The following is a 22,697-nucleotide window of genomic DNA, read 5'->3' on the forward strand; positions in this document are numbered from 1 at the left end:
CCCTGCAGACTGCAGTTGCCAAAACTGACTCTGATGTTCAGCAGCCCTTTACATGATAAAGGCCCTCACTGATTTCACACCAGCTCTGCAATCACGTGGCTTCTCATCCACCAGAGGTTCTCACTGCAGTGAGATCACAGCTTTAAGAGCTGCTAACCAGACCTCAGTGAGAAATCCCAGTTTCCACTCCTGCTCTCCATGTTGTCTGGGCAATCCTTGTTATGTCAACAAGGCATGCTGAGACCTTGTTTCTACAGGATTCTTGGTGAGAAGTACCACAGTGTTCATGCAAGTTAGAGGTAACCAAAACACAGTCAATTGCTGCCCCTGCAACTGTGTTTTTTAAGGGAATGATGGTGGCTTAGGATGATTTTGGCAGGAAGGATCTCTCGAGGGCTCTTGCTCAATCCCTTTGCTCAAGGCTGGTGTAAATCTGAATTCACACTACATCATCACTCAGGGGTTTGTCCAGCTGAAGTGGAAGCTGTAGTCTTCCTCTTCCTATTGCTCTAGAGACATCCCCTCTCCCCCTCTTTGTGCTCTGTAGTGGGACTGTTGCTTAGACCAAACTTTGGAAAACTACCCAAGCCTGGAAAATACGTGATGCAAACTTCTGGCAGCTAGGTGAAAAGGCAAGTTTTACGGACATGGACAGAAAATCAGTGTTTTCCACCTGAAATGAGGAAAACCTGGTCATTCTGCAGAGTAACTGACATTACCTACCTGGACTTGTGCAAAGCGTTTGATGCTGTCTTGCATGATGTCTCTAAAAACCAGAGAGATGTGGATTTGATGGACGGACCACTCAGTGAATAAGGAATTTGCTGGATAGTTACGCTCAGAGTGTTGTGGTCAATGGTTGATGTCCAAGTGGAGAGCAGTGGGGAGTGGTGTTCCTCAGGGGTCAGTACTGGGACCAGTGCTGTTTTACATCTTTGTCAGCAACACAGACAGTGGGATCAAGGGCACCCTCAGCAAGTTCTCTGACAACACCAAGCTGTGTGGTGCAGTTGATGTGCTGGAGGGAAGGGATGCCATCCAGAGGGACGTTAACAGGCTTGAGACTTGGGCCCATGGAGAACTCATGAAGTTCAACAAAGTGAATTGCAAGGATCTGCACCTGGGTTGGGGCAATCCCAAGCAAAAATACAAGCTGGGCAGAGAATGGAATGAGAGCAGCCTTGCAGAGAAGGACTTGGGGTGCTGGTTGATGAAAAACTCAACATGAGCCAGCATTGTGCACTCACAGCCCAGAAAGCCAGTGGAATCCTGGGCTGCATCAAAAGTAGAGTGGCCTGCAAGGTTGAGGGAGTTGATTCTCCCCCTCTACACTGCTCTGGTGAGAACCCACCTGGCCTACTGCATCCACCTCTGGGGCTTCAATGTAAGAAGGACATGGATGTTTTGGAAGGCCACAAAGCTGATCAGAAGGCTGGAGCACCTCTCCTGTGAGGGCAGGCTGAGAGAGTAGGGGTTGTTTGGCCTGGAGAAGGCTCTAATAAGAGTTTGTAGCACCTTCCAGTACTTAAAGGGGATACAAGAGAGCTGGAGAGAGACTTTTGACAAGGGCATATAGTGATAGAACAAAGGCTAATGGCTTTAAACTGAAAGAGGGCAGGTTTAGAGTAGCTGTTAGGAATAATTTCTTTACTGTAAGGTTTGTGAGGCACCGGTACAGGTCACCCAGACAAGTTGTGGATGCCCCAACCCTGAAAGTGTTCAAGGCCAGGATGGGGCTTTGAGCAACCTGGTCGAGGCAAGGCTGTCTCTGTGCATGGCACGGAGTTTAGAACTAGCTGATCTTTAGAGGTCCCTTCCAGGCCCAACCATTCTATGATTCTATGGCATTTTGAGAGTGCAGCTGCATCTGTGGACTTGATTCACCAACACACCCCATCTCACCCGTGCTATTGATGTCCTTACACAGCCTTTGCACATCCCTGGGCATTGATGCTTAGTGAGTAGATGCATTAAATTCATGAAGACCCCAGTGCCTTGGCTGAGTTTACCACTGCCTCTTCTGTAAGAACACATCGATCTTGGTCGTACTGGGGTCGGAAAGGCAAAGAAATTTGGACCGCGAACAGAAAAATCATCTCTTTTCCCTTCACTGCAGATTTTCTCCAGTGCTGGTCTCTGGCACATTTCACTCTTCATTGGGCCCACGTGTCTCTGAGACTATTTCTGGAAATGGGGAGAACAATAGTTATGCTGCTGGAGCACATGGTACTCCGGAGTGGTGCTGTGACCCCAGGCCTCCTTCATCAGTGCTGTGAAGACCTGTCAGTACATTTCCCTTAGAGGGGCCACTAAATACCATGGGAAAAGGTACAGTGTCTATGCCTTTTTTTTTTTTAATTTTGTTTCAAATAAGATTTTTTTTTGTTTCAGATTGTGGTTTGGTAAAAGAAAACTGACCCATTGAATAGGTGGGGTGCTGCTGGAGGGATGACTTTTCAGCCTGTCTCTGTTTCACATGGGACTCTGCCGATGTTTAGCGTTTTTTGACTAAGTTGTTTCTCTCTCTCTTAAAAGAAAGAAAGTTGGAAGATGTAAAAAAAAACCCCAGTCAATGAGCTCTTATTGTGATGTCCTTTGTGCTAGCAGTCAGCAGCACCTCCACAGACACCTGGAAGAAATGCTTCCAGACAAGGAATGTTTGCCTGGATGAGTTGGACGCAAGCATGGAAAGCTTCACAGCTCCTCCCTTTCTCTCTTGCAGCAGGGCAGATGCTCACAGTGGTAAATACCATGCCAAGTTTTGATTATTGAAATACAGTGTAAAGCAGGTTTGGAAAGGGCAGGCAACTGTGACTCCATGTTTTCCCTAGCAGTGCCCTGCAAGCTTCTCCAGGCTTGCTGGCATCATTCATGGCCCTATCTCCCGACCACCAAAGCAGCAGTGTCCTTTTGTACAGGTACTGTACACTCCTGCTGCTCCATTGGCTCTTGCTTGGTGCTCCTGAGGGCCTGGTTTATTGCTGTATCAGTCCCCCAGCCTGGGAACCACTGACCAACCCTTGAAATCTCTCAAGGGTTCAAGACCCCCACTACCCTGGTATGCTGTCCTGGGGCTGCACCACCGTCCTGGGGAAGGGGTTTCTCATAGTGTCCATTCTGAATATTCAAAGCCTTCCCTTCTGCAGGAAGGCAGGGAATTTCACGAGAAATCCTGCTTGAAGCACCCTAAAAAGGATGCTTCTTGCACCAAAATGGAAAAATAAAAGGGTGTAAGAATGTGAAATACAATAGCAAACTAATGTGGTAAACATTGCTTATTTGGGTACTTAGAAGTGGTATTGACCAGGTCCAAGACTACCTAGAGCTCAGACTAGACAGGCTCATCAAAGCTACCAGAGAGGATCATCAAAGGCAGAACAACAGGACTCTATAGGCATTCTAGAAGTTGGGGAAAATGCACATCCACTGACAAATGGAGGAAACAACGTGTTCAGTAGAACAATATGAAAAACCTCACAACAATCAATGGATTTTTGTAGCATCTTCACAAGGAAAGCCTGCTATGAGATCTCTGCATTCACCAGCTTAGTTTTGGAAGGAGGTGAGAAGGCCAAATGTGGGGTTTAAGGACTGCTTAGTTAAGCTGGGCATACTCATACCCACTGGAAGATATGACACTCATTCATATGAAGTAGCTGTGCTGGTTCATGTCAGTGAAGGTGCTGTAAGCCACGGTGGAATATCATGGCAACTGGGAAAAGCCTGAATGAAAAAGCTGATATTATGCCCACCCTTAAGAAGGGCAAGGAGAAAGATCTGGAAAACAGCGGTAATACCTCCATCCTTGTATTGGAATTACAAAATTATTGTAAGCAATACCTCTATCCTTGGAAAAATCATGGAGCAAGAATTCTTGGAAGTAATTTTCAAGCACGTGAAGGGCAAGAAGGTAATCAGGAAAAGTCCACTGATCCAGCCTTTGGACTTAACCAAAGGCCCTTATTTTTCCTACTTAGCTCTTCACTACGAGATCTAGTGCAGACTTGGGAAGCCAGTCACCTCTGACTCTACAGAGATCTTTGTGCACTGATCTGCACTGCTGGTAGTTTTACTGAGAGCAGCGGATGGAAAAGTAAAACAGGCTCTAGGGGTGGGGTTGCTGCCTTGGGTAAACAGAAGACAGAGGTTTCCTATACGTGCATCGTCCCTGAGTGTGTAGACATCCTGCATGTGGGATGTAGTCAAATAAGAACAGATCCAGCGTCAGCACTGCCATGTTAAAACACACAGCAAGAACAAAGGGCAAGCACACCCACTTCAGACTCCTTCCAAGAGGGTTAAAAGGTTTAGCAAACTCCAGCTTAGTACTTTTCTTCCTTCTAACAACAGCTTCTTTCTTGTTGTGGGTTTGGGTTTTTTTTCCCTGTGGGCTGGAGAACAGGAAAGTGTAGCAGAGTAAACATGTGGGATAAATGTCGGAGACCTCTGCTCACCCACCCTGCCCCTTGGCAGGCAGGTGAAGCTCAAGGTGGGAAAAAGTATGGACTCACAGCAAAAGAGTCAAGGGATCCTTTACAAGCCACATGCTGATCTGGTCCAGGGAAGCCTTGGTAACCAGTGGGGAGAAGAGTGAAATCCTGCTGATGCTTCTCTCCTGCTTTCAGCAGGGGACAAAACTTCCATACAGGGCTTCTTCCAGCCACTGAGCTATGTGACTCCTGAGCATTCCTCACCCAACCACATAGAAGACAGGTGGAACAGATCAACACTCAGAGGGCAGAAGTAGGAGAAAGCAGAAGGTCCCTCTTGGACCATTTTTCTGCCAGTAGATAGCAAACTTTGAATCATGAGAAGGTGGCACCCACAATTCCTGTGCAACATTTCAGGGTCCAAAACTCGATGAAAGATGCACAAGGGATCACCAAGGCTACTGCAGCACCCCAGTCTGCTGGCAGCTTCCATACAATGATGCTCCTGCATTGTCCCCAGTGCCCTGGCAGCCCATTGTGTTGGGATGAAACAGACAAAGGCCAGTGCCCTCTTCCAGAGCCCTCTGTCACTATGGTCTTCAGAGCATGCTTCCAAACAACTGTAGGGGCTTAGGGATGTCCCACAGTGCCAGGCTTGGCCCCAGAGGCTGGTAGTTCTTCCCAGATGGAATCAAACCTATCTTTGCCTTGAGAGCACTGGGGAGCTCATGCTGGCTGCCTAGCCTTAGCCACAGTCTTGCAGCCAGAAAAATCTCTTCCACAGAAACTGTTTTCATGAGAAATTGCCAAGGAACACAGGCAAATGTTTACATCAGTTTCCCAGGAATGACTTCTCCATTTCCACACTTAAGCCAAATCCACAGGCACCCAGGGAGCAAGCAGTGGCCTGTTTTCCCCGAGTAGTCAACAGCTTGAGTGAGGGCTTGCATCCCCTGCCTGGTTTCAGGAAGGGTTTGCGTGCTGTCCCACTACTCCAGGTAAAGGAACCACACTTGTTTTCTGGTGTCATCTGGGGACTCTTGGATCTCTTTCTCTAACACAGGGAAAAATTTTGCAGCACAGAGAAAATCACTCAGGGGGAAGACAGAGGGAGGAAAAGCTGGAGAAAGTTAATGCAAGGAGGCTAAGGCATGGCCCAGCCCCCCCTATCAGCCAGAAACCCACCCAGCCAGGGAGGTAATCCCAAGCAATGCTGCCAGACATTATTACTGAAAATACTTTATTTGACATCAATAGTAAAGCAGGAACATTGGATTACACAGCCCTTGATACATAAAATGATAAAAATGCAAAAGCAAAACCATGTACAGGAAACCCATAATCAGTCCAGTACACAGCAACATCCTGGGGAAAGCTGCATATCAGGACCCTACCTCACGCTAACAAGCAGACAGTCATCCCAAAGAAACCAAGCATTAGGATTTCCTTTGCAGCTCTTTTTCTGGGTTTCAACCCTTAGTTACACTCAGTATCACTTTGAGTGGTTTTACCAGTACGGGAGAGGAAAAAACACCACCCATCACAGGACATGGCCAGAACTGACTCCTGTGCAGCCTGAATGTTTGTAGACAAGGCCCCAGAAAATCCCAGGGAGAGAAATTTCATGGCCAGGTAGAGACGAGAGCACTTAATGAGTTTGACTGATACAGTTTACACAGAGACAATGAGATCTGGAAATCACGATCAGCACCGAAGGGCAAAATGAGCAACAGAAGTGGCTTTGGTTCTTACATGGCTTGTGGCTTTAGCAGTAGAAGAGAAACTATGCAGCAGCTTCTTGCACTGCTAGTATCTCTCTGCTGAGAATGCTTTTCAGGTTTCCTGATTTTCCAGTTTCCATTTCTATCCTCTTTCAAGGCACATGTTGTAGAAACCTTAGATCCCAACAGCCAGAAACAAGTGCTCAGACCACCTCCTGATATTGAATGATTTCAGCATACAGCCAAATAACGAGTTGTTACACTAACTTTTTTTAAATCTTCAAAGAATCCCACTGCAAGGAACGCCCCCAGGGCCTCCCCCACCCACCTGGCGCCAAAACCAGCCACTCAATTACAGCAGGTATCCCCTTGGCATAGGCTGGTAGGAGACAGACACCACTACAGCTGAAGGTCCCAACTCTGCAGGTTACAAAAGGCTCAGCACAAAATGCCAGTGCTCTCTGCAAAGGCCTGCCGTTTTCAAGTGGAGTCTTGATGAGTTTTGGTGCTGATGTGCTTCCTGTGGGAGTGGGTCCCTGCTTCTAAGGCACCTTTGAAAAAACAAAACCAGTCCTCTCCTGTGTCTCATTACTGGTGTAGACCACACTGTTTTATGGGCAAACATTTGACCTGACTTCTCTAAAACACATTTTCTTGTACTCCCTCGTATCTGCAAGAGCTGGAGCTTAAACTGCCAAAAAGGAGTATTTTATTGTATTCATTTTTATTTTTTTTAATGCAATGATAAGCACAACAGAGAAGCTCTTAACCACAAGCCTCCTTCTTTGCACTTTGTTCCTGCTCCGTGTAAGCCCATCTTCACTCACCTCCCAGCATGACTGGAGCAGCAAGTCTAGCCAGAAAGAGCTTTGAAGCAAAGGGAGTGAAGACTTTTTCAAAGTGAGACTGAAAAGGCAGTTAGTAATTAAAGTTTCTATGCATCCTTTGAGCCACTGCTGGCCTAAAAATAAATGCACTGTCCCCCGGCCCCTGCAGGATCCCACCCCTGCAGCGCAAGGGTTCAGCAAAACCTTCAGGTCTCAAAAAAAATGCAATAAAAAACCAAAACCAAATCAAAACAAAACAAAACAAAGCAAAAACCCCAAACAAAACAAAAAAATTAAAACAAACAAAAAAAACCCCACCAGAAAACTAAAGGCAGTGCTGAAGATGATCCCCAATACAACAAGTGTCCCTGATTTTAACAGCCTTCAGCACAGGCCAAGGAAGTGCAAATTGCTGTGGTCAGAGCTGGTGGCAAAGTACTCACCAGAAGGAATTCAGTTCTGGGTTATGGCTAAGAGCTTTAAATCATTTAAACGAGCTCCATGGGTGTCAGTGCTTCAGGCTTTCATATGGTCATGGGAAGGAGAAGCAGGGTCTGTACAGGTGGTGCCCTGGTGCACTGACAGAAAATAGTACTGCAGAATGTGCATGGCCCTCAAAGCCTGAGACAATCAGAAAGGAGGTTCCAGATAGAGTACACGCACTGCAAACAGGCTTTGGGCGAAGGAAAATCATTTGGATGTCAGCCCTGCTGTGAGTATCTCAGCACCGCAGGAGATTTCACGGACAAATATGCAGAGCAAATATGATACGTGGCTTATATATAATGACGCACATAAAAAGCCCACTAGTCTAAAGATAGAGGAGGCCTTGAATCATACCCTATTATATGCTGCACCCTACTTTAATCTGGTATTAAATATACTGCTTATGATACACAAATTACTTTTTAAAGTTATTAAAATGTTACAACAACAAAGGTAATAAAAGATTTCAAGTTTTATGCACAATCTTGCAAGAGAGAATTTTGGTTTTATGAAGCTTCAGACAATGTTTAAATAGTGTGGTAACTTCCTACCACTGTTAACAAGTGTCAGCAAATTCTAAGGCCATAATTTAATCATGCAATTAAATTAATCTTTATTTCAGGGAAAAAACCCCAACACTACAAACCCACCCCTCTCAACCCCCCGAAAACCCCCAGGTGGTGTTGTGCTGAAGCAAATAGGCTCTATCATATCCAGAAGTAACATTATCTGAAGCCAGCAGTTTTTGCAGATGCTGCCTGTGTAGCTCCCAACCTATGCAGAGAGCTCACTGACAAATTCTGGTAAACTCTGTCTCGACTCACTCAAAGCCTCCTTTGAGACGAAGAGAAATAATAACATTCATTGAATCCAGACTTGATTGTTCAACACCTGCTCTGCACACAGAGAAGATGTTTGTTTTGGTCACTATGAGAAAAAAATGTGTGATGTTGTCTCCTTTAAAAAAAAATAAAAACCTAATGCAAAGCGTAAACTTGTACAATTTTAGCAGCATTTTACAGTCCTTCATAAAGTAAAACCAGGAATGAATTAAAAAGAATGTTTGCACGCACCTCATGTAAAATACCAAATCTCATGGGCAGTAAATGTTGATACATCAGTCATAATCAGTAAAATTTGGGTCCAGAAATTAACTCAACCCATGGCGAGTACTGCAGCAAATAGATCAGATTCAACATTTTCTGGTAAATATTTACAACTCCTATATACAACTTCTGGACTTACAAAACAATGGAGAGCTAGAAAGTTTTGTAAAGTCAAGTTTAGAATTTAAAAACATTTAAAAAAAAAAAAAGCACTTGTCCAACCAATTTGGAGACACTTTGGCATGCCAAAAGAGGCTTTTTTTTGGTTCACTGCAATTGTTATAAAATCAGCAGATATAATGCATCAGTGAGGCCAGATGTCCTGGGCAATATAGACAAGTCTCTGTTGTATCTCAGATGTTAGCTATTTGGCGAGCCAATATCCACTGTGATCTTTGTATACAGAGGGTACTTGTCAGTTCTTAACACCTTGTAGGATAGTGTATTTAAGCCGTCAGAGTTCATTGTCTCCCTTGTGTGAGCAATTCGGTCAAACCTGCAGGAGGGGGAAGGCGGAAACAACAAAGAAAGAAAGGAAAAAATGTTTAAACAGTCTGAACTTTGCATGCCTCTCAGGCAGCATCTCCAGTGTTTCAAGAATAACCTGAGTATCAGTCCCATAAACTCCCAAATTTGGCCAGACTGAGCAGTGGGCCAAGGCATCCCTATGGGGTCAAATTTTAGATAGGAAAAAGCAGCTAAGCTTATAAATCACCCAGGTCCTTTTCCAGCTTTGCACTGGAGCACAGGTTTATATCCCAAAGACACGCTGGAAACAATTGCTTGGAGCTTAATTTGTTGTGTTTAAGAAATAAAAAAAGGGGGAGAGACCTTCGTGTCATAGTGCAATGTTGGGGAATAGCTCTACAGTCAGGTAATAACCTGGTAAGGGGAAGGGGGCAGACTGGAGTGCAGGGAGCTCAGTCAGGGAGGAGGAGATGGCTGCAGCCTTTCTGCAGTTGAGCTTTTTGCACGGCAAAGAAAAAGCCGAGCAGTCGGAGCAGCAAGGGCAGGAGGCACCCCTCAAACCTGCTGTGGGATAGGGTGAGACACACCTCTCAGGGTTGGGTTCGTTCTTCCTGTCCCGGGTATGCCGAATCATTCTGCACTTCCCAATGACGGCATCTGGACGGGATATCCCCATGCCTTTAAACACCAGCCTGTAAAAGAAGCAGGTACATTAAACACTCAAACGGATGTGGGATGCTCTGCCACACCTTTCACAAATGACCATTGGTTTTGCCTACTTTTTTTTTTTGAGGGCGTTGCTAGTGCATTTCCAGGCTTGCCAACACTGAAAGGGGAGAAAGCCACTCCTTTTCCATACAAGCACATTAGTGTGGGGAGAAGAGACGTCCCCCTGTCAACACCAACCTAAATTCACTGCACCTTCACCTCCATCTCCTGCAACCAACACCCAACACCCACATTAACCTTGCTCCAGGCTGTAGACTCCACTTTGAATGGGAGGCATCTAGTTTTTAACGCTTCTGGATAGGATGTGAAAGCTGCAGGGCTGGGAGAACCTGAAGTGAATAGTGGTGAAGCAGCATAAAGGACACGCATGGTGAGAGTCACAGTAGTCTCAGCTGGGTCCCACTGAGTGAGGGGCAGCCCCTCTTTGTTTGCATGTTCTCTGCAAGGCACCTGCAGTTATTTCATGGATGCTGATGCTGGAAAAGTACTTGATTTTTTCTTCTTTGCCTCTCCCTTTTCACTTCTATATAGCATCTTCTGCTCCTCAAAACCTGAGTGCCCTAAAAAGAGAGGACTACTACCTTGCTCTGAATGTTCTGCCCCACTGGAAGGCTGTCCCTCTCTTGGTTTATTAAACCATTTTTAGGAAGACCCTTCCCAAAGCCCAGAAGAGCTCAAAAAGCCCAGAGAAAAGACCATGCAGAGTGGTTTTGTCACTGAGAAACACGGCTTTCAAATTCAAGGTCCCAGTGATGATTTCTCTCAGTGATTGGCCTGGGGATGTGAAGCTGTAAGGTAGCACAACCCCACATCCACCCTTTGCCCTGGTCTTCAGGCAGGGATGGTCCCAGCCTGCCCTATGCAAACACCTTCCTCCTCTCCTGCAGCTCTAAGCCTTGCTCAGCTTCCTTCCAGGCAAGAACCAGTGGCTCACAGCATTATTTAGAGCTGCTTACAGCCTGAAAAATGAAGCTCTCCTGGGAACCAAGGGATCTGCTACAAGGCTGCCGACCCAGGCAAGTATTGGGCTGCATTGGGCAAGGTGGATAAATGTCTCATCCACCCTCCTGCTCCATGTCCTGAATCTCCTTCCTTCAGCCAGTTCTGGGAGACCCAGAAGCACAGGGCTCCAACCCATGCACTTGGGAGGCCACACAGCAAATGAGCAATGAGGGAGGAGGAGGCATGGATACGATTTTTCAAACTAGACCCACTCCCCACCGCACCTTGGGAGCTGTGAAATGGGGTGCCAGGACTCAGCAGGAACACGTTTTTGCTGAGCCAGCAGGTTGCCCACACACCACCTTTATCTCCAGCCTGGAGACACCCTATGCCCCCATACCCGAGTGAGAGCAGCAGGTCTGTGCTCATCCCCACCCTGGATGCACCCCAGGCTGCCAGAGAGGAAAATTTATTTACCTGTTATAAATGTCATCATCTTCGCCACCCCAGCCCCAGTAATTGTTTGGGAACCCATTGATCTTTGTGAACTGCTCTTTGCTCAAGGCAGACACACCTCCAAAATACTGATTGTAAGGCAACCTGGAAGCAGAGAGAAGAGAACATTAGAGGAGGAGAGGTGCTGCTCAGGGGGCAGCCTGCCTGCCTGCCTGAATAGGGTTTGCTGCTGCCCTTCAACCCAGCCCACACAGAGCCAGCACCCACTGCAAGGCACCTTCCTGCAACAGGAAGCAGCATGTGTGGACTCGGCTGGTGTAGAGGGAACTGGTGGGCTCAAATACATTGAGGAAGTATTTTACAACTGGCAATGGATGCATCCTTTCACTAAGCAGTACACTGTCCTCAAATGACAAACTGGTGAGATGCACATCACATCACCAAAGGTGACATGCATGCCGCAGGAGTGGCAAAGCTCAGACAGACATTGGGTGTGCCACAGAGTCCTCTCTTCCTGCAGAAGAATACCCTGGGGCATGCATTTCTTCTTTAAACTTCACCTAGCTGCAAGAAAAAGCTGCAGCTGTTGTGGTACCAGTGGCAGTCCTGCTATGAGCAGGGCTTGGGTCTTGGAGTGGAGACGTGCAGGGATCCTGCTACACCACCACTGCTAAAGCTTTAGCGCTACCGGCCACCAATTTTCACTTTATAGATTCACTATATAGGTGAGCTTTTAAATTCCCCCTTGGGGATTTGGGATAAGAAAAAAGAAGGCAGAAAGGAAAAGCAAGACACATTTCTGTTCACAACACCTTGCTGAACACAAACGTATGTTGAAAGAAATTTCTTTTTGTGCTGCTCTCAGATACCAGGGCAGGTCTCTCAGTGGTACAAAACTGAACAGCCAAAAAAATTTCATTTGGGTCTTAAAATAATGCCTGATGTAGTATTTTTAAAGCTGCATATAATTCTCACTATGTGAGAGTGTCTCACTTTTCAGACTGAGTGGAAACACTAGCTGTCTTCCAGCTTCCAGCCTGAAACACAAGAAGGGATATGTGGGCATCTGTGAAACGAAGGGCGCTTGGTTTTTCTTCGCCCTACATTTCACTTTCCAGAAGCTGTGAATTTTAATAAACTGCTTGGCTGCATTTCTCCGTCCTCCTCCCCTCCAGCCACCCCACTCCCTGCAGGCACACGCATGCCCAGGCAGGCTTTTGTGAGAAGCGTTTTCCCATGCTTCCACTGGTAGGTGGGGATGGGTAACACCGTGCCTGGCCTGCTAGACTAACGGTGGTATTACGAAAAAGATGCTGCTCCAAAAGGTGTCTCACCGAAATCCAAATTTATCCATGGATACAGAGAGGTGCCGTGGCTGGCTGTAACATTTGTAGGTGTTCCTGTCATCCATTGGGATGAGGTCTACGTCACTAAACACAAAGCAATCATAGTCATACTCTTTCAAAGCCTCTGCGAATCCTATATTCAGCAGTTTAGCACGGTTAAATTCTTCCTCTCCATCCTAATTTAAAAACAAAGAAAAACAGTTAAGTGCCTTAAATTTGACAGTTGACATCAGCAGTTTCTTACCTGTTCCGAGATGCCCGTGTTGCCGCACTGGGTTGGCACAAATGTGATGGACTGAGCTCGAGCCCAAGCACTGCCCTTGCAGCACCCATGGGATGTTTGCAGCAAGACCTCCCACCCACTGAGGATGCTGCCTGTGGGGTGGTGACATTTGGGGCAGCTGCAAACCATGGGGGCAGACAGAAAGGCTGAGGAAAAGCTGGACCTGGCTCAGCTCCCAGCTCTTGGTGGGAGCTTCCAAGAGGGTGGGTCTGATACCAAGCGGTCTCCATGTCCCCCTCCACAAATTAGCATTTTGGGATCGAATTCTGTGGTAAAGGGGAAGCAGCTGAGGCTTTCTGGAGCAGCAAAGGAAAGCAAAGAGAGATGAGCTCCTCTAGAATAAGGGTCTCTTGCCATAGAGAGAAACCTTGGTGGTGCTTTGGTTTACAGCCAGAAAAAAGGACCATGGACCAAAACTTTCTGTGGCCAGGATTTGAGCACCTTCTTCCTAAGCTCTGCCACAACATGGCTGTGGGACTGTGGCATGGCCTCTGCTGAGCAACATGTGTGAGCACGTCAGACCTGATTTGCAAAGCACAAGACGGCACCAGGAGTTAAGGTCTGCTTCTCTACTGCTCACTCCTGATCCTTTGCCAAGCCCTGGGCAGATAGGCACACATAGGAGCAGGATGCTCCCTGGTAACCTCAGAAGCTGGTTCAGCACGTGGCTGTGGCACAGCCTCAGTTACTGGGTGGTAGGTCAGTGTGAGCTGCTTCCTGAAAGCGCTATGGCTCATGTGCTGGATGATGCCACTGCTGCAGTGGCACATCCCCTTCTTTGGTGCTCCTCTGCCACCATCCAACTGTTTTGGGAGCCCTGATGAGAAAACAAAATCAGGAAGGCTGTCATCATGATGGGAAGGACCTGAAAAGAACTGACACTGCAGCAGGGCACATTTATCCCAGGGTAGTCACAGCGAAAGAAGGGACCTGCAGAGAACAGGGCAGGAGAGTCTCCACTTTCCTCCCTGAGCAACTGAGGAGAACCTGTTTGGCCTTTTTCAGGCAGAAACATTTAAAAACGTGGCTTTGAGCACAAGTAGAGGCTTGCAAATTGCTTGAGTACTTTTGAAATACTACAAGATCATACCCACAAACAGAACAATATTGGTTTGAGAGTAAGGATTTTCAGTCCAAGACCCAACTTAGCAACAGCAGCTTCAAACCCAAACCTTATGCAGGGGAACAGAGCAGGTGGAAGGAAACTCACAGGCCATCCCTGAAGGAGGCTGAAGTTTTTTGCCAGCCTGGAAACCAAGACTGCCAAATCCTTTCTACCTTTGCTCCTCCACACACTCTGAGCAGTGTTCAGCCAAAGGACTCCCCAACTGTGCAAGCTGCCCCTCCACCCTGCACTACCTGTGTCCAACACGGGAGGAAAATCAAGGATGGATTGTGCCCAAGGAGCAGCAGCTTAAAACATCACGCCTCCCGAACAGCTTTCCCTGGTTAATAAACAGCAAGTTTGGGAACTGTTTAATCCAGACTGGTTAATGGATCTGCCGCTGGAGAGCCAATGCAAGTTCTTGACACAGCCCCAAGTATCTTTCAAATGAAGGTTTTAACATGCAAGTGTCAAACCACAGTTTTCAAAAGCATTCATCACCTGCCTCAGGCATAAATGATTTCACAGGGAGGAGTGAGCTTTCATGGAGGAGGATCTGAGCAAATTCTCAGCATCCTTACCAGAAACAAAAGGGTTCACACCGTAAATAAGCTGGTGGGAGGATGATTACCATTGTGCATAAAGTAAGAGCAGTGAAAACTCGACTACAGAAAATGAAGGCAAGTGGAACAAAGAGCCAGGGGAGAGGAGCAGCTAAGGCTGTGAGATCAGAGGGTTTTTTTCACCTAGCAAAGGGGCTGCCCAGCCCCAGCTCCTCAGTGCTCCTTAGGTTCCACAGCACCAAACCCAAACCTGGCTCCATAGTCCCAAGGAGGACTCTTCCCGGTGCTGGTGCAAAGTGCAATGTTCTTATACCTCAAAGCAGCTGCTGACTCCAGTCTAGGAGTGTGTCCTCATTTCACACACTTTGGCTGCTCCTTTTCTAATGAAATTCAAGGCAAAGGGCACTTCACACCGATTTTGTTACCAGCAGAGGCTCAGCTGTAATTAACTCATGCCTTCAAGTAGCCTCTAACTCTTCTGGGTGACATATGGGGATTAACATGCTCCAAGGAGATGCATTTCTAAACTTCTCCCTGAAAAGCCTCAAAGCACAGCGCAGTGACCACATCAAGAACATGTGGGACCCCTGTGCATGGAGGGGACTAGACACAGGGTACTGCCACTCTCTTCCCAAATGGCCACACAGCTTCATACTCCAGGATCCAAAGGGGCAAAGGAAAGACTGCGGGCAAGGGAGTAACAACCAGTATAAGAAAACAAAAACCCTTCTCCAAGCCATTTTTCTGTAACTTTACATCGAACAGGTAGCTCATGCAGCAAACTTTGCAAGACTGTTATCAAATGCAATTGCTTTAAATGCAGAAGGCTGGTTTTCTGTCCCATCAGGCACGTGGGGCTTTACAGCATGTATCGAGAGGTTTTGCTTTTTGCAGAAAGCTCTATTTCTTTACCTAAGGCAATGTGGAAGCACTGGTGTGCTCGCAGTATCTGAGATTCAAATCTCTCCAAAACTCAGAAGCAAGGTGCAGACTTCCATCTTTGACTGATCCCCCACAGTTCGGGCAAAAAAGCCCAACAATCCAGAGCTGGGAATACTTTGTGCCGCTGTCCCTTCCAGGTCAGCACAGGGCACCCTTGAAAAACCAGATAAAGCAGAACTGAACAAATCTCCAGCCCTCACCTCTGTTTGGCGGCTTCTCATCCCATGGAAGCTGGTTTTTGCCACAAAGAAATGGATTACTTTGGACTTGCTTGGACAGAGAAGCATTATCCTGAAGAGCAAGGCAGCACACAGGGGGCTGCTGCTTTGACAGTGCAGTCGAGCTCCACGCCCTCCTATGTTTTCAGCCAGTAAAAATGTAGTCCCAGCACATTTTTGCTATTTTCTTTTTCCTGACAATCTTTTCCCAATATTCTCTTGTCCTGAAACTTAACCCATGTCTGAGTTTAGTGCTGGTGCCCAGCACCTGTTTCTGGCTCCTGAATTTACTCTCTATATCAATCCCACTACACCCAAGTCCATCCCCATTCCCTGATCCATGAGAGATTGGCTGAAGGTAAACAAACTGCTGCCTCAGTCCTGCAAGGTGTGATGCCAATACCTTCTTACACCCGGAGATGAATGATCAGCCTGAGCAAAAGAACATCCAGGCGTTTTTACTTCCCATCCCTTACCTTTGCTGAACCTTAGGCAGACCTACCAAATGATGGTACTAATTTTTTTTGGCCCAACAGAAAAATATAACAGAAAAATATAATGTTTTTGGAGCCATTACTCAAGCTAAAGGGGTTGCAAACCAGCAAGAAGCCATCTGTCCTGACTTTGTCCTACCTCCCACTTCCATGCAGGAGGCAGCTCTGTCCTGCAGACAGCACAGAGAACCTGTGGCTGCATCTCTCTCACTTGGATCTTACACTCATCAGGTCTCAGGGAGGTCATGGTGAGGATACATGTTCCTGGCCAGCTAGAAGAGCCATCACCTCTAATGGGAGCTTGCTAGCTAAGTCAGGGACACACCAAGACAACCCGAGCCACTCACACCATGTCCATGTGAAAGTCCTCACTCCTGTGACTTAAGCAGGTAGAAATGGATTTCCAGGGTCATACAGGGCATCAGGAGAGATACTCTGGTGTTTCTATGTTGAAGGGTGTTTTGATGCCTCAGCACAATTACACTGGGCAGCGTGAGAGAGCAGCCACAGTGGAAACTTGCCTCCCTAACCACTGCAAGGGTAAACTAGAGCCGCGCACAATTCCCTCCTTTTCCCACATACCCAGGGGGTCCTGATACCCCCTGCAAAATGACATGAATAAGAGCGATGCCCAACCACTCCACACTCACACACCCCCCCTCTCTCTGGAAACTGCTACCCAGACATTGCAGGTAGCACCAGGGGCCAGTGGAAAATGGTTGAGCAACTGCCCGGTTTTCAGGGAATTTGTCGAGTCTCCCCTTTCCCAAACTTCAGTCTGGCTCCACAGGCATTTGCCTGGGCTGAAGTGCAGTGAGAAAACTCATTTCTAGACCTGCGTGCCCATGTGGCAAGAGCTGGAGGTGCCAGAGAGCACACTGGTAAAATGGCGGGACTGAGGGAGACACTGCAAATTCGCCGCTGACTTCTCATTTGCTCAGGTCAAGCTTGCACAGCATCAAATGGGCACTATACAAAGTGTGCCCAGTCATGTGCCCTCATCTCAGATTTATCTGAAAAATCCTACAACTGCTACTCCATACATGGGGTTTGGGTTTTTCTGGGGGTGGAGTGTGCAGGGTGAAATGTAACGTGTTTTTCCACTGGCTCCTGTTACATGGCAGACATTTTACAAGCATCATCCCCCTGACTTCAGCCAAGTCCTACCCTGAGGCATTCAGGCACGCAAGAACACCATGGTGGAGACACAATGGACTCGTGACAGAAACACATTGCGCTGAAAGGAAGAAGTTTGACATTACCAGTGCAGCAGTAGCAGGGCTCAGCGCTCCTCTTTCTTTCTATGAGATGCGGAGCACAGAAGAGCATGTAGGCAGCGTGTAAGAACCAGATCACACAGTAATTCTCCTTGCTTCAGTGATTGCTTTGATATAGACAGGATTAACAAGTAAAGGTAATATTTCCCCACTAGAAGGAAAAATAAAATAAAAAAGAAAAAAAGGAGGGCAGATGCAAAGGGAAGGACAGACAAGAAAAAGAGAAAAGCAATTGTCAAGACAGCAGAGAAATAAGACTGTTTTCCTACTGTACTTCTGGCAGAATTAATACATTTTCTGCAACTCTCTCTATTCAGTGTTCCCACTCACCCTTGAGAGAGGCATCGGGTGGGTTTACTACCACTGACCACTCCATCTCTTCCAGACACAGCTTATTAGAGGCATGCAGAAGGAGGATGTTTATTTTACAAATCAAGTAGTCTTACTTGCTAACCTACATCTGCTGGATGTGTCCAGGGCATATATACCCTGTGTACCGCATTCCACTCCTGCTCAAACTGTGCACAAGGGATGCACCTGAAAAAAACATTTGCTTCAGAAACTTTCGTGACGGTTAACTTTAAAGCACACAGCTCTAGTGCTGGAGAACAGGACCAGAGAAGAGGAGTAGCCAGCAACACAGGGTAATGCAAGCCAGCATGCACCATCGCAGCAGCAGCAGGAACTCCAACTGGGCTTCAGACACTGCCTGCCTTTACCCCTGAACACCACCGACAGCAGAACACCAGCCCCAGCTGCACTGCCAGCTCTTTGCAATGGAGACACCGGCTTTTCCACAAGTGATGTCCCAGACCATGGGTGGGCAGCTCTCCCCGGTCCTCCGCAGAGTTGGCAGGCAAGCCGGGAAGGCAGCAGACCCCACTGCCGGACGCTGCATTGCACCCTCCCTTCCGAGCCAAGCTCAGGAAAGTGGGGCATGCCGCCCTGCTACCCTCACCCACCTACACCCCAGGGACCAGCAGGGTCCGTGGCTCAAGCAACCTTGTGGCACCAGTAACTTGCACAGGCAAATGCTGCGCGTGCAAGGAAATGCAGCCTGAAGGAGGAAGGGCTGGGGCTGGCCCTGCACTGCTGGACCGCAGCAGCACCAGCTGCTCTTTGCATTACAGAGGAAGAGTCTCCTTACAGGGCTTAATTTTAGGGCACCGCATGCCAGTCCACATGCTGCAGAAATGCCTTGTGTCCTCAGTAATGTGGCTGCCAGGCCACAAGCACAGCCAGACGCAGACACCAGAGCATCTTGGCTGCTATGCTTGGGAACAACTGCTAATTCCCCACAAATGACCTTTGTCCGCATCTCTGGCACCCTGAAAATGAGCAAAGTAAGAGAAACTGTAGTAAGGGAGTATTGGTTTTCTCTCTAGGAATAGTTCTCCCCTTACTTTCAATTCTGTGAGGAAATTCATCGCTTGAGTGACCACTTTAAATATTCATGGTGTTTGATATCCCCAAACACATCAGCTGATCCAAGCACAAGTTTAAGAAGTTAACATTTAAGGGAGCATGCTGTATCATCTCAGTTTTTACTGAGACGAGAAAGCAGGATATAAATAAATATCCAAGAGAGAAACTGCACTGCGGGATTGCCCAGCCAGTGGTTTCTGCTGGGGCCCTCGGAACTGCACCTGCCCTTTCACACTGCAGCCCATACAAATGCCTGCACATTTCAAAACTTGCGAAGTGCAAACACCACCCAGTTATTTAAACACCATTATGGTATAAATTAAGACAGCTTGTCTTGAGTGAAATGTGTCTTTTTATGCCTTTTTTTTATTTTAAAGACAGATCTAAGGCCACCAGATATCAAGAAAAAACAAAAAACCAAACAAAACTAACAACTTTCCCATGACTGCTTGTTTCTTTTCTGTTCTATTCACCTGAAGACAACCACTTACCTGCTCCACTGCTTTCTCCATCCTGACACTCTGTGCACTAACATTAACAGAAGATGCTCAAGAAAGTAAGTGAAATCCTACAACTTCATGGTACATCAAATACCAGATCAGGCTTTAATGCTACTGTGTCACCTTAAAGATCTCTGCACGCAATTCCTGCAGCAGCTGGGAAAAAGGAACATCTGGAAAGAGGTATTAAATTGAGTTGTCCTATTAGGAATTTTTTTCCTACTCACCAAGTGGTTTCTTTAAGCAGAAGCTCTCTAGAGTGAATTGTGCCTGAGCAGAAGAATTTTTCCATCAAAATTGTTGAAGCAAAATTTTTCATTTTATTTTTTTTTTTTAAGCAACCCTGCCTGCCAGCCTACTGCTGCTCAAAGTAAAGCAACCATTCCTCTGTTTGAAGGGGCACAGGCAGTGTTATGACAGCTGTATAAGGGCTTGTCTCTTTAGCATCTTTCTTACCTGGTTGATAACGTAGACTCCATAATCAAGTTGCTGCCTTTGGAGAATTGGGTGCAAGTAATAGAGCCAGTACTTCAGATGCTCCTCTCGGTTCCTGAACGGTATGATTATTGCTACTTTCTGAAGTGCTATACAGTCCTTTGGAGCAAAACGACCTCCTACTTTGATATCTGGATTTATTCTTGCCACTTCTTCCAGGTTTACAGGCTGGGAGAACTCCACACGCAGTGCACCAACTGGAAGAAAGGCATAGCACAACGCAAGTTAACACACACAATCTATTTCTCTGAGCATGTATCCTTTACACACATTTGGTTTTTGGTTTGGTCTTGTTTTTAAGAAACAGAGCTTTTGATCCCAATTCAATCCCAGCAGTGCACAGAGGTGTTGAAGCTTGGACCATCCTTACCCAAAGCAACCTCACACCATCATTCAGAGCAAACACTGTGGCCTCCTGGTATCAGAACCCAACCAAGTCGATGACGTTAAACTGAGTCTTGAAAATCCCACAGTCTGTGTGGCAAACCAACAGCTGCGCTCCCGATGGCACACACACCATAAAACCAGCCTGAAGCAGTACCCCCTGCACTCTCACCCATCTCATGCAGCCCAAGAACTTCAAAAATAGTCCTGCTCCCCTACTGAAATAATTACTTATGGCTAGCCACATGCAAAGTGAATGAAATCCCCTTTTCTTGGTTTTTTTTTCTTAGAGGTATTTTCAGTGTTCTGTAGACATGCCCCATATTTCTTAGGAATGCTAAAAAAAGCCTTTTCCAGATTTGCATGCAGGTTGGCAATTCCTGCAGATGGTTTCAACAGTGGCCAGTTTTGAAACTGTCAAAACAATCTGTGCCAAAACCAGTGGGTAAAACTGAGAAGCCCTTTTGGCACCACAGAGAGAACTCACTCAGAGAGATGCCCTCTCTGAGCATCAAGGCCAGTCCTTCTGCAATATTTGCTTCCAGCTGCTCCAGCCCTGATGGAGCAAAAGCCTAAAAAGTGTGGAAGCTCCTGCAGAAGGAAGGGCCTCTCTTGCTGCCACGTCCTGCTCCCAGAAAGAGCCAGCTCTGCACACACACACTCATCTCCTGCTAAAACCTCTGCAGCGGGTGGGGATGCTGAGGCCCCTGTGCACAAGACAGAAAGTCTCCACCATAAATACCAGGCTGGGGATCACTCCTTAAAGGTTTGGCTGCTGTTTGCCCTCCCCCTTTCCTCCATTTTGGTGTGCACAGACGCACAGGCACATGTGTCCTAGCGGTACTGCCTCCTGTTTGCATTTGCTACAGAGACCCCCAGGCCCCCAAAAGGCAGGCAATGTGTGCACACACCAGTGGGAGCTACAGAGCACTTGGGGAGCCCCTCAAGAAGGGGCACAAGTGATTTTTTAGAGCTCAAAAAGGCCAGGGCCGTCACAATCAACCTTGTGCATCCCGTAACATGTGACTACTAAAAAAAAGCAGAAACAAAGCTCCAGACTCGCGGCTCATTCCCTGGTTATTTAGAAGAAGCTACTTTAGTTCGGTTGTGCTGCTCCACAAACCTGTGCTCGCTCAGGCTGGAGAAGGCAAGGAGGAGACTGGCCAAGCAGGCAGAGGTACCCAGTGTACCCCCGGAGGCAGCAGGGAAGCTTTGCTGCTTGATTCACTGCCTGCACAGCGGCAGGAAGCGGCATCATGCACAGGATGCAAAAGATCTCCTGACCTCTGCATTTTGCACTGGTTAAATGGGCATGTTTCCCTCTCACAGGAGGAGAAGGAAGCAATTTCTCAGACTCCAGGCTCTGGGATCAGTCTGCCCATGCTCTCAGCACTCTGGCGGTTCCCAGCTGCACCCCCAACATGCCTGCACCCTCTCTGCCCCACAGCACAAGATGGATGCTGTGGATTCCTGCCCTGCGGCTGCAGGGCCAGGTCTGAAGACTCTCCAGTCTAAATGTGGCTTGCAGGGAGAGCTCAGAGGGCGCTCTGCAGCGGCGGAAGAGGCAAGAATTGGAGGAACTGGGGCAGGAAGGAACATGCAGTTGTGTGACCCGGACCGGGGCTCAGTGATGACAGGATCAGGGGCCAAGCACACCCATCCTTCTGCCTGTGGGACGGCTGGGGCAGACACCATATCAACGAGGCCAGTGGGGGCGGGAGGGGGAGACAGTGCATCATTTCCTCTGAATTTGGGTACTGCTTCCACACGATGGTGGCGAGCACTTTCCCAAAACAACCTCTGGCCTCAACCCCCTCTCGTGCCTGCTTCCCCCCCCCATCCCTCTGCACATCAGCATTACCTCCATTAGGAGACTGGCACTGAGACTTAGGATGATGCTACACTTCTACGCACTTAAACAGCAATTGAATTCAAGGGCATTGAACTGGGCATGATTCACCTAACCAGTCACAGCCAGGAAACGGGATTACTCTGGGCATTTGTGTCCAGGGTGTTATTTTCCTGCCTCGCTCACATCTGGCTGCCAGCAGCAGGACCAATCTGGTGGGATGCTGCAGGAAGCAGCTGGGCAGAAGCGACACATCCCCTTGTGGGGCCCTGCCAGCCTGGCCCACTCCCGGGCGCTGGGTGACTGCCGTCGCACCAAGCAGCCCCTTCCTGCCAGGACAGGCTGTGCTCTCTGCTCCCAGTTACCACACTCTGCTCCTAGCTGCTGCTCCTGAGAAACAACTGCAAGCCCCATCAGCCCGGAGGATGCTTTCTGGTTTAATGAACAAAGGTTCTTTTAACGTCTCACACTCACTCATTGTAAGGTGGAAGGAAATGAAAGTTTGCCATTTAGGTGAATTTACTCCTGCTGGTGACTTGTAAGCTCCAACTGGGCAAGGACAGCCACAAGCACTTGGACACTGCAAACAGGGCATTTTGCAGAATGGCATCCAGCAACCCCCCAAGGCCAAATGTGGACCATTCATCCTGC

General features: G+C 47.6%; 1 protein-coding gene across 1 annotated transcript; it reads right to left on the bottom strand.

Moving 5' to 3' along the window:
- Nucleotides 1-5,655: 5,655 nt before the first annotated feature.
- Nucleotides 5,656-22,539, bottom strand: B4GALT1 (beta-1,4-galactosyltransferase 1). Its single transcript, XM_027709287.1, has 6 exons — nt 22,521-22,539; nt 19,775-20,010; nt 12,500-12,687; nt 11,187-11,309; nt 9,626-9,730; nt 5,656-9,066 (listed from the first exon to the last, which is right to left on the bottom strand). Exons 1-6 carry the CDS (start codon nt 22,522-22,524, stop codon nt 8,931-8,933), a joined length of 792 nt encoding a protein of 263 aa, XP_027565088.1. The 5' UTR covers nt 22,525-22,539; the 3' UTR covers nt 5,656-8,930.
- Nucleotides 22,540-22,697: the final 158 nt, after the last annotated feature.

Source organism: Neopelma chrysocephalum, unplaced genomic scaffold (genome assembly GCF_003984885.1).
Source record: "Neopelma chrysocephalum unplaced genomic scaffold, ASM398488v2 Primary Assembly neopelma1_96737, whole genome shotgun sequence".
In the NCBI taxonomy this organism is placed as follows: domain Eukaryota; kingdom Metazoa; phylum Chordata; class Aves; order Passeriformes; family Pipridae; genus Neopelma; species Neopelma chrysocephalum.